The sequence below is a fragment of the Mchenga conophoros genome, linkage group LG5, assembly GCF_057382185.1.
Source record: "Mchenga conophoros isolate Kocher_MC1m ecotype Shallow Benthic linkage group LG5, M_conophoros_male_GT1.1, whole genome shotgun sequence".
In the NCBI taxonomy this organism is placed as follows: Eukaryota; Metazoa; Chordata; class Actinopteri; order Cichliformes; family Cichlidae; genus Mchenga; species Mchenga conophoros.
Window position 1 is genome coordinate 33,602,572 of NC_140530.1, and position 14,909 is coordinate 33,617,480.

Genomic DNA, 14,909 nt, shown 5'->3' on the forward strand with positions numbered 1-14,909 from the left:
TCTGCATATGACAAACACACAACAATGCTAGGCACTTGACCTGTTGTTTTGTGGTATCTTTTTTTTAAAAACTTGAGTTTGGTAATCTGGCCTTCACAACCTAGATTTTTCTTGAGCCAGACAAAATGAATAAGAGATGGATCTGACTGCATTGTAATGACTTGTCAATCACAATGTTGCAACGCCCCGAATCATACTATACCACTAAATTAACTGCATGCTTTATTAAATAAGATTACAATTTCTTTATAGTTTGACTTCTTTTCAAAACCAAAAGACTTGGCCTGTGCTGGCCTTGGCATTGTTATCAATAACAAATATAGAATACTGCCAGCCATGCGCTTTGTCATCAGTGTCTGGGTAATAATGCCATGTAAATACATATAATACATACTTTTCCAGACATTACACGATGACGGTGCAGTTCAGCGGTGGGATTTACCAATAAATAGCCTTTAACCTGCAAGATCCCTAGTGGTTTGTGCAGTGATGGGCTATCAAATCAGGGAGAAGAAAAATACCACCGTTTGTGCCATGGGGTTATTGGGTTTTGTTCTGTGAATTTGTCTGCGGTGCTCACAGTGCTCTTATACTGTGTCACTGCTTCTGGACAGCATTTGCCTGGAGGGAAACAGAACACCGCAATACAGATTAAATCTCAGCCAAATCAGCCTCATGAACCAAAACACCGAGGACAAATTGAGTTACGGTTATAAACGTCATATGTCTGTGTTTCTGCTACATTAGTTAATACATTAATAAAACGTGATGATGAGCACATAAACACACAAACAGTTTCGACTGAAAACATCAGTGGTGAAGGGTGAGGAGTGCATGAGTGAGTGATTGTGGTTTATAAAGAGACGATCCAGAATAACTACGGGCACTCATAGTATCTCTCTCTACATATATACAGACATATAAATGCACACACAGTCATACATAGAATGCCATAACCAGGTATGTATAGTACAAAGGAGCTTCTGTGCGGAGTATGTCCTGGAAGTCCCGAGGTCAAAATGGAAATCACACCCGAGGGGGAAGGGAATTTTTTTAATGTTGTTTAATCAAGGCAGTTACGTTGATTTTGCAGAAGGATTTATGCTTTAACTGTGATCTCAAGGCTCCTGTATTCAATATTTTCAGATTAAATATGAATCAAATGATTGTGCAAGGTGTAAGAACGCCACAGATAATGAGCACTCACTGTGCTTACTGTCTTTCAGCCACTTGTTTTGGATTTACGGTCCACAGCTTCACTCTCATAAATCTCATCAACCCTGTTTCCAACCACAAGCAGCTGCTTTATAAGCAAAACAAGCTTTGATTACCCTTCTGTACACTACCTGACGTCAGACCAAATAACAGGAACAGAGCATTTCAAACAGTACAAGTGAAGCAGTAGTCAATACAAGAGAAAGTTGCCAGTGTCTTTCGACACAGATAAGTTTGAAACATTGAAGGGATTAACTGAGTAACAAGAAGCCACAACAACAAGGCAAGTCAAACCTCCACTACGCAGTGCTATCAGAAGACAAGTAATAAAATTTAAAAAAAATGCTCATATTGTGACTTATTATTAAAATGACAACTGTTAATTTTTGCAGATCATTTCTGCAAATCTAAGCCAATCACAACAGGGATTTCCAAATCCACCAGGACTGCCATACCCCACCTTATTAAGTGAATGTTTAATCAAATTTATAGAAAAGTGACATGTGATATTTACAGTTATTGTATTAGTTATCTTCTATTTAATGTTTGACCAGTTTAATAGGCTAACTGAAGATATCTATCTTGTATTAGTTATCTTCAGTGAGCCAGTGTTTGGCCAGTTTAATTATGAAAGCAACTTTAAATCATTTGATCTAATTTACATTTAAATTACAGATGCATTGATTGACCAACCAGTGACCAGGGTGGTGGTCCCCATCTTTAAGAAGGGGGACCGGAGGGTGTGTTCCAACTACAGGGGGAATCACACTCCTCAGCCTCCCTGGGAAAGTCTATGCCAGGGTGCTGGAAAGGAGAGTTCGTCCGTTAGTCGAACCTCGGATACGGGAGGAACAATGCGGTTTTCGTCCTGGTCGCGGAACACTGGACCAGCTCTTTATCCTCTCCAGGATACTTGAGGGTGCATGGGAGTTTGCCCAACCAGTCTACATGTGTTTTGTGGACTTGGAGAAGGCATTCGACCGTGTCCCTCGGGGTGTCCTGTGGGAGGTGTTGCGGGAATATGGGGTGTCTGGCCCATTGCTACGGGCCATTCGATCCCTATACAACCGTTGCAAGAGCTTGGTTCGCATTGCCGGCAATAAGTCGGACTCGTTCCCGGTGGGTGATGGGCTCTGCCAGGGCTGCCCTTTGTCTCCGGTTCTGTTCATAATTTTTATGGACAGGATTTCTAGGCGCAGCCAAGTGGCGGAGGGCTTTCGCTTTGGTGGCCTCAGAATCTCATCTCTGATTTTTGCAGATGATGTGGTTCTGTTGGCTTCATCGGGTGGGGGCCTCCAGCTCGCACTGGAACGGTTCGCAGCCGAGTGTGAAGCAGCAGGAATGAGGATCAGCACCTCCAAATCTGAGGCCATGGTTCTCAGCCGGAAAAGGGTGGAGTGCCCACTCCGGGTCGGGGATGAGTTCCTGCCCCAAGTGGAGGAGTTCAAGTATCTCAGGGTCTTGTTCGCGAGTGATGGGAGAAGGGAGCCGGAGATCGAGAGACGGATTGGGGCTGCAGCTGCAGTAATGCGGATGCTGCTCCGGTCCGTCGTGGTGAAGAGGGAGCTGAGTGTAAAAGCGAAGCTCTCAATTTACCGGTCGATCTACGTCCCTACCCTCACCTATGGCCACGAGCTGTGGGTAGTGACCGAAAGAACGAGATCGCGGATACAAGCGGCAGAAATGAGCTTCCTCCGAAGGGTGGCTGGCCTCTCCCTTAGAGATAGGGTGAGAAGTTCAGCCATCTGGGAGGGGCTCAGAGTAGAGCAGCTGCTGCTCCACATCGAAAGGAGCCAGCTGAGGTGGTTCGGGCATCTGACAAGGATGCCCCCTGGGCGCCTCCTGGGTGAGGTGTTCCAGGCATGTCCCACCGGGAGGAGGCCCCGGGGCAGACCCAGGACACGCTGGAGAGATTATATCTCTCGGCTGGCCTGGGAACGCCTTGGTATTCCCCCGGATAAGCTGGAGGAGGTGGCTGGGGAGAGGGAGGTCTGGGCCTCTTTGCTTAGGCTGCTGCCCCCGCGACCCGGCCCCGGATAAAGCGGATGAAGATGGATGGATGGATGGATGGATGGATGACCAGAATCAGGTAATTTCCAGTGTCACTGGCCCTAACCAGTAGCCTACTGGTGTGACAAATTAGAAGCTGGTCCAAGACACAGCAGCGCAGGCAAACAATGTGCATACACTCACAAGCTAAACTTGTCATAGTCCTGGGTCACTGATAGAGTATTTTCAGTTTTGGTTCTTGTTAGTTGGTTCCTGAATATTTATTTTCTAGTGCCTTTAGAGCTTGTTATTTATAGTTTTTGATTTACTTCTGTTTGTTTCCCTTCATGTCCAGTGTGTCTCTGTCTGATCTCTGTGTCCTCATATTTGTTTACCTCCAGTCTCTCCAGTCATGTCCCAGTTTATGTATGGTCTCTCGGTTTCCGTGGCAGCCTGTGTTCCCTGTCTTGTACGTAGTACGTCCGAAGTCCGGTCCCTGTGTTAGTCCCTTCCTGTTCCTGTAATCTTCTGTGTTTCTTGCCTTTGTCTCTCATGTCTCCATGTCTATTTAGTCCCACTCCCAGTCTCACATTCACATGTCCTAGTCTGAGTCTCAGTGTGTGCTACTTCTTGTTTTATTTTGATTGGCCCCTGTACTTCACTCTCTGCACTAAATTACAAGCGTAATGATTTTCTCATCTTATCTGCAACAGTGCTGCAGTTTATGGTTAGATTTTTTTATGTATAACCATTTTATCTTTATCATCATCAACATATGATAAATTGTGTGTGGTGGAAGAATCATATGATGCATGAAACGCCTCTTTTTAGGTGAATATACATAGAGCCTTAGCAAGCAGTGATAATCACCGTTGTGATACCGGTTATTTCCATTGGAGGTTTTAGGTCATGTCATGCCAGCTAGTGCAAAAAAAAAGTCTACCTGTGTTACACTATGATCTGATGACCATCTGATCACATTTACCTTCAAACAGCTGAACATGGACGTTGTAAAGAAGCTAACAAAGACTAAAGTTCAAGTTAGCACAGCTCAGAGCCAGCAGATTGTTTGCCTGCTGTGTTGATCATGCTCTCATAGTGTGTCATTACTTCTGGACTGCATTTGCTTAGAGAGAAACAGAACACCATGACACACATTAAACCCCTGCCAAGTCAGCCTTATGCACCACAACACTAAAGACATGAGACTGGCTTATAATTTGGTCCTTTGCTGGGAAGAGTCAAAAGATCAAAGCAGTTATGATTAAAAACTGAAAAAAGAAAATGGGTGACGTCCTGTTATCTGCTGAATTTATAATCATATTGGAAAATGATTCAAGCACCTTACATTTTCTTTCTAGCATATAAATATATTGAACCTGCTTTTTGTTTGGTAAAATAAATCAAGTCATTTTCAGTCAAGTATTTGTACCTCTTTCCAGCAGCAGAGCACTTTTTTTTGGATGTTTCAGTGAGAGAAGATCCTGTAACTTGTTGCAGCTTGGGAAAAATGTCAAAAAGTTCACTGATTTCTTTTATTATAAAAATAATATTTTGCATTGAAGGAAAGTTGACTTTGCAGTCAGGTATATTGGAATAGGATAATAAAATTGCTTTTAATTTGTATGATTTGTAATTTAAATGCTAATTATGTCTACTATCACGCATTACAGGTAGCTCAAGAAGCCATTTTTTTCTGAACTGCAAGCAATACTGCAGATTATATTATGTGCAAGTGTGATTTCAAAAATCTTATCAATAAATGTGGGCTTTCTGCTTGGCCAGACTCTGAACTTCAAGGTCGCTTTGCTTTACCATCTACTGTGACAACCCCAGCATATCTTGAACCTATCTGCAGCCCATTCCACTGAACCAAACAGCTTTAACGAAGATATATCTCTTCACAGGGCGGCAAGGTCAAGGATAGAGAGGGCACTTGGCAGCCAGATGCAAACTGTCCTTCCTTCTGCGGCCAAACTGACTGGCTGAGACGACCGAGCTCAAATCTCCCTCTGGATCAACAGAAACAGGACCATGAGTGCAGGCCAAGGGGGAAGAATTCAGATACTGCTTTGGTCACCAGTTAAAAATAACAGTAAGTCCAAAGAAGTTGTAGTAGATGGTAGAATTATAACATAGCAAGAGAATGCCAACAAAGGCATAATTACATTGACAGATTCAAACCTGCAGGCCTATGCAAAACCCATTTAATTATTTTTTGCATTTCCCTTGAAATAATTATATGTACTCCCTCTGTTTCAGCTAAACTATCCCTTACACTCACGGACAAACTGTCATGATCTTCCAGCGCCAGCAAATATGATACAAACTCACATGGTCAATATGGGATGCACAATAGTGTCAACAGTTAGCCTATTCATCAATAAGATACAAAGAAAGAAAGAAAGAAATCAGCACAAATTGTCATATAAAAAAAAAAATCAATTTAGGCATTTTTCAAGGTAACATGAAAACTGAATGAAATATTGTCAAAATAATTCACAAAGAAAACAGATTAATGGATAATAAATGAAGCCCTTCTAAGAATTTATGGTCAAGTTACATCTGAAGTAGAAAAAATTCCCAGTCATGGTATATAAGTAAAACAAAATAATTTCTTTTTAAACTATTTTAGTTATTTAGAGGAAACTTTTCAAAGTTGTTCCAGACAGAGTATGACCTTAGGGGCTGCACCAAGCCAAACAAAGATAAATATTATTTTGAACTGTGTAACATAATAGTACTTTAATAGAGTCCTAAAATAAAATTATGGAGGCAGAAAGAAAGAAATTGAAACTCTACTAAAGGGAGTGTTCTCCCATTAAAATTATATTTAAAACACTAAGCTGGCCTGGTTTTCTCTACGAGATCACTTCAAAGCTTCAGAATGCTCAATGTAAAGATACTGAGCCCTTTAATTTTAAGCAAGGTCCCAAAAAACATGCAAACATCTGCCCAAGAAAGCATTGCTCCAGAGAGTACAATGCTAAGAGGTCACACAATGGACCTTAAAACCTTAAAAACCAACAATGACAAAAATATCACAAAGAGAGATCTCAACATGCCAGGATCAGAGCATCTCATGGGTAGATGGTATATCTATACATCTATATATCATGAGAGAGACCACAAACCTACCCCTGTGGTACACCATGCTTAATAGATGCAAATAAAGACATACCGTAGCTGTTTATTTGCTCAATTTGTCAGATATTGGGAAAACTATGTGAAGACTGTATGTACTGGATATCCACCACCACAATAGCTGTAGACTTTCCAGTAGCAGGGTTTATTTGAAGCTGACTTGTACTGGTATTCATCCACAATGAGTGCGGTTGGAGTACTTACAAAATACGAACTAAGAAATATTGAGAATGGGCTCAGCAGTAAAAAATAATTTTAGTAGGGGGGCAAAAGTTCTGTAACATGGCTTGAATTCCCAACACAAAAATCACCAGTCTCATGTTGTGGGTCCATTTTGTGTGTGTCAGTAGCTACCTAAATTGGTTAGCTGTTGTGTGTATGCGTGTCTCTGATGTTCCAATAGTTTAGTTTCAATTCAAATTAACATCTCAAAAAGCCAAAGTTAGACCAACAAATAGCATTCCACGAGGTAAAATGACTGTTTTTGTGAAGAAAGTCAGGTGACTTTGATGATGGCAAATTCCTATTGTGTTTTCACCAAATAGATGAACTCGAATCAGCTGTAATGCTGAATGTATACCTTGTACAGTGTGTAGACAAAAGGACAGCAAAGGTGGAGTGTCACGTGTATAAGATTGAAGTGAGAGAGAAAAGTACTGGCACAGCTTAATGAAAGAAATACTTTATGTAATGCAGATATTAAAATGTATTGTTTAAAAGTGGTACCATCTCATCCTAGTCCTATGAAACAGACACTGTGATCCAACCACCCATGGTCTCTTTTGACAATAATTTCTTCTCATTTTGCTTCTCTTTTGCACTGCTGTAAAAGAGCAGTGGAGGTTGAGAAATTAAAGATGGTATTTAGTATGTTAATTAGACATGTGCAGGAGGTGGTTAGTATCAGGTTAAAATGTACTACTCTTGTAGATTCAATAATGTTGAAAGAAAATTCACATCAAAACTGAAGTGGATATACGTCAGAATAGTGTAATCAGAATCAAAATCTCATTTGTTGCCAACTACTTACACAAACAAGGAGTCTTAGTACCATACAATACAATAACACAAAAAAAGAAAATATAAAATACTTACAGAGAAGGGGGACGTGTGAAATCTAAGTGTGAACATCATGTGCAAAGCACTCAACTGCAATGAGTCCAACGTGCAATGTTTTTATAGCGTAGGTGAGTAAGTACGTGTGCTAACGTAGCACATTCATTATAAGGAGTCAGGGTTGAAGTACTAGGCTTTGTTAAGTAGTCGAACTGCTGACAGAAAGAAACTGCTCTTGCAATGTGAGGCATTGGCCCTGATGACCCACAGCCTGCTACCAGTATATCACCAGGGTGAGAGGTGTCAGCAGTAGAGCAGGGCGATATGACCAAAAATATTTATCATGATATACATTTGAAAATTTGCGATAACGGTGACGATATAATTGACACTAGACAAAATACTTTATAACTCCACAACTTTATTAGTACAAAAAAACCCCCATCAATGTATTTTCACTTAAACAAGCAGATGTTTTTATGTGCATTAAAGTAATATAAAAATTTTACCGTGCAAATGCAAATTCCTTGCTGACAGTTTAACCAAAAAGCATTTCCAGTGGAAATTGGCCAACATATCCTCAGCATAACCATGTATAATATCCACAAAACTTAAAAAGAAGTTATACACACACAATACGGTAATATTATGTTGAAGCACAGTACGTATCACTCCGCGAGGCTCCTGCCTACAATAGCCGTAATGCTCCGGCAATCCATCAAGCGGTGCGGGTTTGTAGCTTAGCAAAGTCGTACTAAAACATCAGTAAACACTGTGTCAGTAAACACAACCAGAATTCGTACATAAGGCACACGGGATTATAAGGGGCACTGTTGATTTTCAAACAAATCAAAGGATTGATTTTAAGTGTGCCGTATTTTCCAAAAAACACGGTAATAACAACGGCCCGCTAGCATGCTCTAGCAAAAATAGTGCTTTGTTGTGTATCTGATGGATGAAAGTTAAACCAGTTCCACACCACTGAAGTTGCAGCATTTTTAAAAACCAATTCTGGTTCATCCGTTTCATTCAACGATCCGCGTTTGCCCTTCTCATTCTCCGTCAGCACCATGCTTTTTCCGCCATGTGCGTATGAAAACAAAGGCACTGCACATGCGCATTTTACCCATAGTCTATCGCGATATTTCATTTTCTTATTGTTGCCCAACATTATACCGGTATTACCATGAATGGTATGATATGGCCCAGCCCTAGTCAGCAGCAATCTTTCTTGCTGTTTTGACTCTGAGAGTTAATAGAAATGAAGATTTTTGGGAACAAAGAACATGCTACAACCAAAACTGTGGCCTGAAAATTAAGGCACAAACTGAACCATGGCTTTAGAGAATCGTTACAAACACTAGTTTAAAAATATATTAATACAGCTTAAATGTTAATATATTGTAGAGCCCAGCCCTACTCACAGGTTCAGCAATGTTACAACAGTTGTTTTCCGAGGGGTACAAACATGAACAGATTGATTTCATAACGGTACCTGATAAGACAGAAAACATTTTACTGTGAGACCATTTCTAAGCCAACTCTAGCGAAAATGTACTGCATCACCATGGCAACCAGCAAAATGGATGCAGAGATACCAGTATGAGCAAGGTGTATCATTAGGGAGAGTCCTTAAATAAAGTGATCCTTGTCTCTAAAGGAAGTAGACTGTGAGATACATTCCTACTGACCAGTCTGTCTGTCAAGTGAAATGACTGTCACATACTGGGGCACACACACAGGAGTAAGTGGCCAGTTCTGAGCCACTTGTAGCAATAATGGGAAAAACTGGACTGGTAGTGAAAATCATTTATTCCCAATTAAGGAGGCAGCTGGTTTCACTGTATAAACATGTGAATGCTACTGAACCTTAGCACACCAGAAGTGATATAAAGACAAAAATGTCCAGGATCAAAGCTAATATATGAACTAAAAAAGGTAGTTACTCAGGTAGTGATATAGTTAACCAACAAGTGCCAGAACTGAGAGTACAGATATAAATAAAAAAAACACCCTGAATTATAATGTACTATGACAAAAAATATTTAATAATTAACTCTTTATTCTAAATGGTGTTTCCACACTGCTGCTTGCAGCTCTGCAAAAAGAATCAGGCTGAATACCAAACTAAGGCTACAGTTCTTTGAATAAAGTGGAAGCTAATCTAGAGCTCCAATAAAGCCATTTAAAGGGAGTCTGGGGAGCCTGGCCAATTAACATGAAATGTCATTAATGCAGCAGCCTTACAGAGTATGAAATGTATTGATCCATTTGCAGATAAATCTCCATTTGCACTTGAATGGACATGAATCACTGTACTTTTTGTCATTCTAATCAGAGTTAATGGTAAAGGCCTCCATTCCTGGACAAATGGGGATTTCCATTTGTTCCGCATTGCTGTGTTTGATTCACGCAAGGACTGAGGGGACGTTGATTCTTTCATATGGGCAAACTGGTGACAGAAAACCACTTTGGCACAGATTGATGAAACTGAAAAAAAAACTATTCTAGAAAGTGAAAATAGTAAAAGAGAAGGTTTAATGCTCCTTATTAATTATAATGTCCTGGGTTTTACCAGCTAAATTATCCCTAACCTTGGGAACAACTCAATAAAAAAGGAAAGAACAATTATTAGTTCTCCATTGAATTTAAGCCTTACCACAGAAACTGTATATTACTTGACATTGATACTCCCTTCAAGACAGGGTGCAATTAGTCTTTTCTGCTCACATACTGTAAAGCCTAACAAATAAAAAAATATATAGATCTAGAGATAAATACTATAAAATGCACCAGCACATACCCTACATCCTGAACTGAGAAGGTACTAGATTACTTGTAGTGCAGTTAAATGCTGTGGGAGGGGAAGGAAAATGCCTGAGACATACAAAATTTAACAGGCCATATGATAATTAAGTCCCCAAATGCTTTGTTTTCTGTCTCACACTGCATGCATCTTCCAATATTTTTGAACAATGCATGCACCTGTAACATCACAATTGCTGAAGAAAAAGGACAACTGCAGGATTTGCTGTACGCGCCTCTGTTACTGACCAGACGGTGCCCCGAGGGTTATTAGGAATTCAAGTCACACAGAGACAATGTGGTGTCACCGAGCAGCAGTCAAGCATTAGGGTTGCTAGCATATAGCGCACAGCTAACAAACAGGGTGAAGAAGCCGGCTGGAGGATCTCCTTACCTTTCAGCACCAGCACCGTTTCAGTACCAGCTGCAGCCTGTCCCTCCGCGCTGCTGCTGCTGGTGGTCGGGGGCTCGTCTCCCTCAAACAGCTGGTTCACCTCCCCCTGCATGTCGGAGGGGCGCCGGTCGCCGTCGCTCTTGGAGACTGTGAACCTCTGGCTCATGGTTGTCGCCGGTGAGACAACAGTCGGGTCTTCTTGTCACGGTGCGCGGGGTGACGCGGACGGATAAAGACGGTCAAAATGCCCTCACCTGTCTGATTATAGTAGTCCACAGTTACAGTCTATGGAGTTTACCTCCTACTACTCAGTGCTGGACGAGCAGCCGCTCTTTGTTGGTCCATTAGATGTGTAATACCGAGTGGACCATCTCATCAACCGGTGTCTGCCGCTGCTGCGCACCTGGGTCCTAAAGCCGAACATTTATTTTAATAAAAACAGCAAACGTAAACACACATAGTAATGCACGAAACATGATGATTATGATTTTTTTAATGAGCTGGTATTTTTTATTTCTCCTCATTTTATTATAATTTTTCCTATATCTAACACTAAGATCAACGCAGCTCTTTGTGGCTCTAAATTGGCCGTTGCTGGGCAACCAAAAATCAGTCTCTGACCCAGCTGTGGTAATGTGCTGTAAAGTTGAGGGGATCTTTCCTCAATAATCGTCATACCGCATTAATAAAAAGGAAATTAGAAAAGATACATCAAAAATACATTTCCAGCACTACTAGGATTTTTTTAAAGAGGATCATTTGCACCTGTTTGGTATAAAAGAACTTAATGAGAGAGAGATATTTTGAGCAATGTATGATAAAGCCATTAGTCTTGCTGTTATTGAAAACACATGATAAAGAAGGCAAAATTTTGACTTCTCGCTTTATTTTGCACCAGGACGCATCATCCCAAACACACCGGCAATGCTGTAAAAGCATTGACAAGATCTGCAAAACTGAACTATTAGTCTTCCCACAGACCAGACCTGGAGGATGATCTTGACACAGAATGGAACAAAAGAAAATAAACATAAAAATTCAGTTCTGACACGAAAGTAAAATTCACGTCAGATCTACTTTAGTTTCAGAAAACCAAGAAAGCAAGGAACAAGACAAACAGTCATCCCATTCATTTTCCTCTTATGGTCTACGGCCATACGCTGATTTCTCCTTAACGGATCTCAAAGCTCTGCCCTCAAATTGGGTCATATTTAAGTATTTTTATCATTTGATCTTTAATTTGTATTTTTCCCCAAATGTATTATTTTATGTTGTAATCTAATGTATTATTCGCCATACATTCGTTCTGCTTTGTTAATCTATTGCGTTGTTGTAAAGTGTTGGTGGATACCATAAAACTGGTTTGTATCGTGCCACCATTTGGCAATGAAAGGTTAAGGTAAGTAAGCAGGACGTGGACTGTTTTGTGACCGTCACAGTTTATAATTGTTTTAGATGTAATATCAGGAAATTGTAAACGTGTCTCCAACTGGAGATGTTTTTTTAGTTTTTGGTTTTGTTTGGAACACCCTCCCCCAAAATTTTTACATCCTCTTCCTTTTTTTTTCTTTTTTCTCTTTTGCTACCAAATGGCATACGAGTTGTCTTCGAAAAGCCTGAGTCATAAACTTTACGTCTTGCAGAAGCGACAAAGAAGGAGAACAGGCAAGTGTCATTACCCATCCTTAAAACACTGGAAGTCCCAGGCTTTTCTAACCCTCTGTCAGCCAAGTGGAAGCTAAATTGGCTAGTCTTTTAGCATCAATTCATATGTAAATTAGGTCGTTACCTGAGAAGTGGGGGAGTGGGGATGTGTGAATGATTGCTGATTTCTAACTGCCATCTGCCTCTTTGTTTGTGTGTGGGGGTGGGGAGCTGCTAAAAGCTGTGAACTTCCTTTTGTGTTGAGGTGGATGCAATTGTCATCTTGTTCAACGCCTTGAACGGTTACTAGGGTTCCATCACTACATGACTGCTGGTCAGCAAACCTGGGAAACCCACAGATCATTCGAACTATGCTGCGAAACCGCTTCCAAGACATCATGCAACACCTACGCTTTGATGACAGGTCCCCCCGCAGTGATCAAGCAAAGACTGATAAGTTCACTGCAATTTCCAGTGTGTGGGGATCATTTGTCACCAACTGTATCATGTGCTACAACCCTGGTCTACATATCACCATTGATGAACAGCTTTTCCCATCAAAGACTCGGTGCTGTTTCCTGCAGTATATTGCAAGTAAACCAGACAAGTTTGGGATCAAGTTTTGGGTGGCTTGCGACCTAAAATCCAAGTACATTTGCAATGTCTTCCCATATCTTGGCAAGGACCCCAATCGTCCCAGTGGGGAGAGACTGTCTGAAAATGTAGTGATGAGGCTGATGGAACCATTCCTAGACAAGGGCAGAAATGTTACCACGGACAATTTCTTCACATTGCTTTCACTTGCGCAAAAACTTCTTAGACGGAAAACCACCATCCTCGGCACAGTCAACAAGAGTCGCTGGGAAATTCCTCAATCCGCTAGACACACAGATCGCAATGAATTCACCACTCAGGTATGTTGCAGGTCTTTTGTGGTTCTATGTTTATGTGTTTCATTGTGTGTAAAAGTGCTATGGAAATAACAATTTATCTTATTTCTTAGGTGTTTTCAACCTCTGCTGCCACGCTGACGGCGAATGCGGCCAAACGGAAGAAGACAGTCTATATTCTTAGCAGCGTGCAGAGCGTGGTTCAGACTGATAACACCACCAAAAGGAAGCCAAACACTGTCGCCGTTTACACCACAACGTGTGGTGTGGATGTGATGGACCAGATGATGCGGGAGTACACTGTCCGCAGAGGAACACGGCGCTGGCCAGTTGCCGTGTTCTATAACATGATTGACATGGCAGCACTGAATGCACATGTGCTGTATCAAGCATGCACCGGGACGAAGGAAAGACGGGTGGACTTCCTGGTGGAGCTTGCAAGAGAGTTGGCTCACTCTCATGTAGCTGGGAAGAAGGCAAGAAAAGAACAGTTGCTTCGGACACAACCCTCCACACCTAGCCCTGGAAAAAGAGCCATGTGTCAGGTCAAACACAAATGCAAGAACAATCATGCCACTGTGCGATGTGTTCACTGCTACAGATACACATGTGGTAAATGCAGACTACAGATACCATGGCAGTGCCAGGATTGTGAGTGATTGCTGAAAATGTTGAAATGTACTCACTCACTTTTTATTATTATTTGTAAATATGTGTACAAATGGTTGGGGTTTTTTTGTACTGTTTTTATCAATAAATCTCAGCAACAAAAAGAAAATACACCCATGTGTGTTGATTACTCCCTAAGATGGCAAACTGAAACACAAGTTTCGACGGAATTTTAATGAAAACAACAGAATTTGAGAACAAACAATGGAATTTGAATAAAAAGAGTAGAATTAGAATGAAATGAATAGAATTTGAATGAAAACAACGGAATTAGAATGAACAGAACAGAATTTGAATCAAAACAATGGAAGTTTAAAACAAACAACAGAATTAGAATGAAAACAACGGAATGAGAATGAAAACAACGGAATTTGAATGAAAACAACAGAATTTGAATGAAAACAATGGAATTTGAATGAAAACAACAGAATTTGAATGAAAACAATGGAGGTTTAAAACAAACAACAGAATTAGAATGAAAACAACAGAATTAGAATGTACAAAACAGAGTTTGAATGAAAACAATGGAAGTTTAAAACAAACAACAGAATTTGAATGAAAACAACGGAATGAGAATGAAAACAACGGAATTAGAATAAACAGAACAGAATTTGAATGAAAACAACAGAATTTGAATGAAAACAACAAAATTTGAATGAAAACAACAGAATTAGAATGTACAAAACAGAGTTTGAATGAAAACAATGGAATTTGAATCAAAACAATGGAAATAGAATGAAAAGAACAGAATTTGAATGAAAACAATGGAAGTTTAAAACAAACAACAGAATTAGAATGTTCTGTTCATTCTAACGGAATTAGAATGAACAGAACAGAATTTGAATCAAAATAATGGAATTTGAATGAACATAACAGAATTTGAATGAAAAGAACAGAATTTGAATGAAAACAATGGAGTTTTAAAACAAACAACAGAATTAGAATGAAAACAACAGAATTAACATGAAAACGACGGAATTTTAATGAAAACAACAGAATTTGGGAACAAACAATGGAATTTGAATCAAAACAATGGAATTTGAATGAAAACAACAGAATTTGAATGAAAACAATGGAAGTTTAAAACAAACAACAGAATTTGA

At 40.2% G+C, this 14,909-nt stretch overlaps 1 protein-coding gene across 3 annotated transcripts in view; it reads right to left on the reverse strand.

The window, feature by feature from the left end:
* The window catches only part of slc12a5a (solute carrier family 12 member 5a), a 197,454-nt gene extending 186,504 nt beyond the window's left edge, over positions 1-10,950 (reverse strand). For all 3 annotated transcript variants that reach the window (XM_085275021.1, XM_085275018.1, XM_085275017.1), the window contains exon 1: positions 10,604-10,950. In XM_085275021.1, the coding sequence (XP_085131147.1) occupies positions 10,604-10,769 (166 nt within the window). In that variant the 5' untranslated portion in view covers positions 10,770-10,950. The remainder of the gene's footprint in view (positions 1-10,603) is intronic.
* Positions 10,951-14,909: the final 3,959 nt, after the last annotated feature.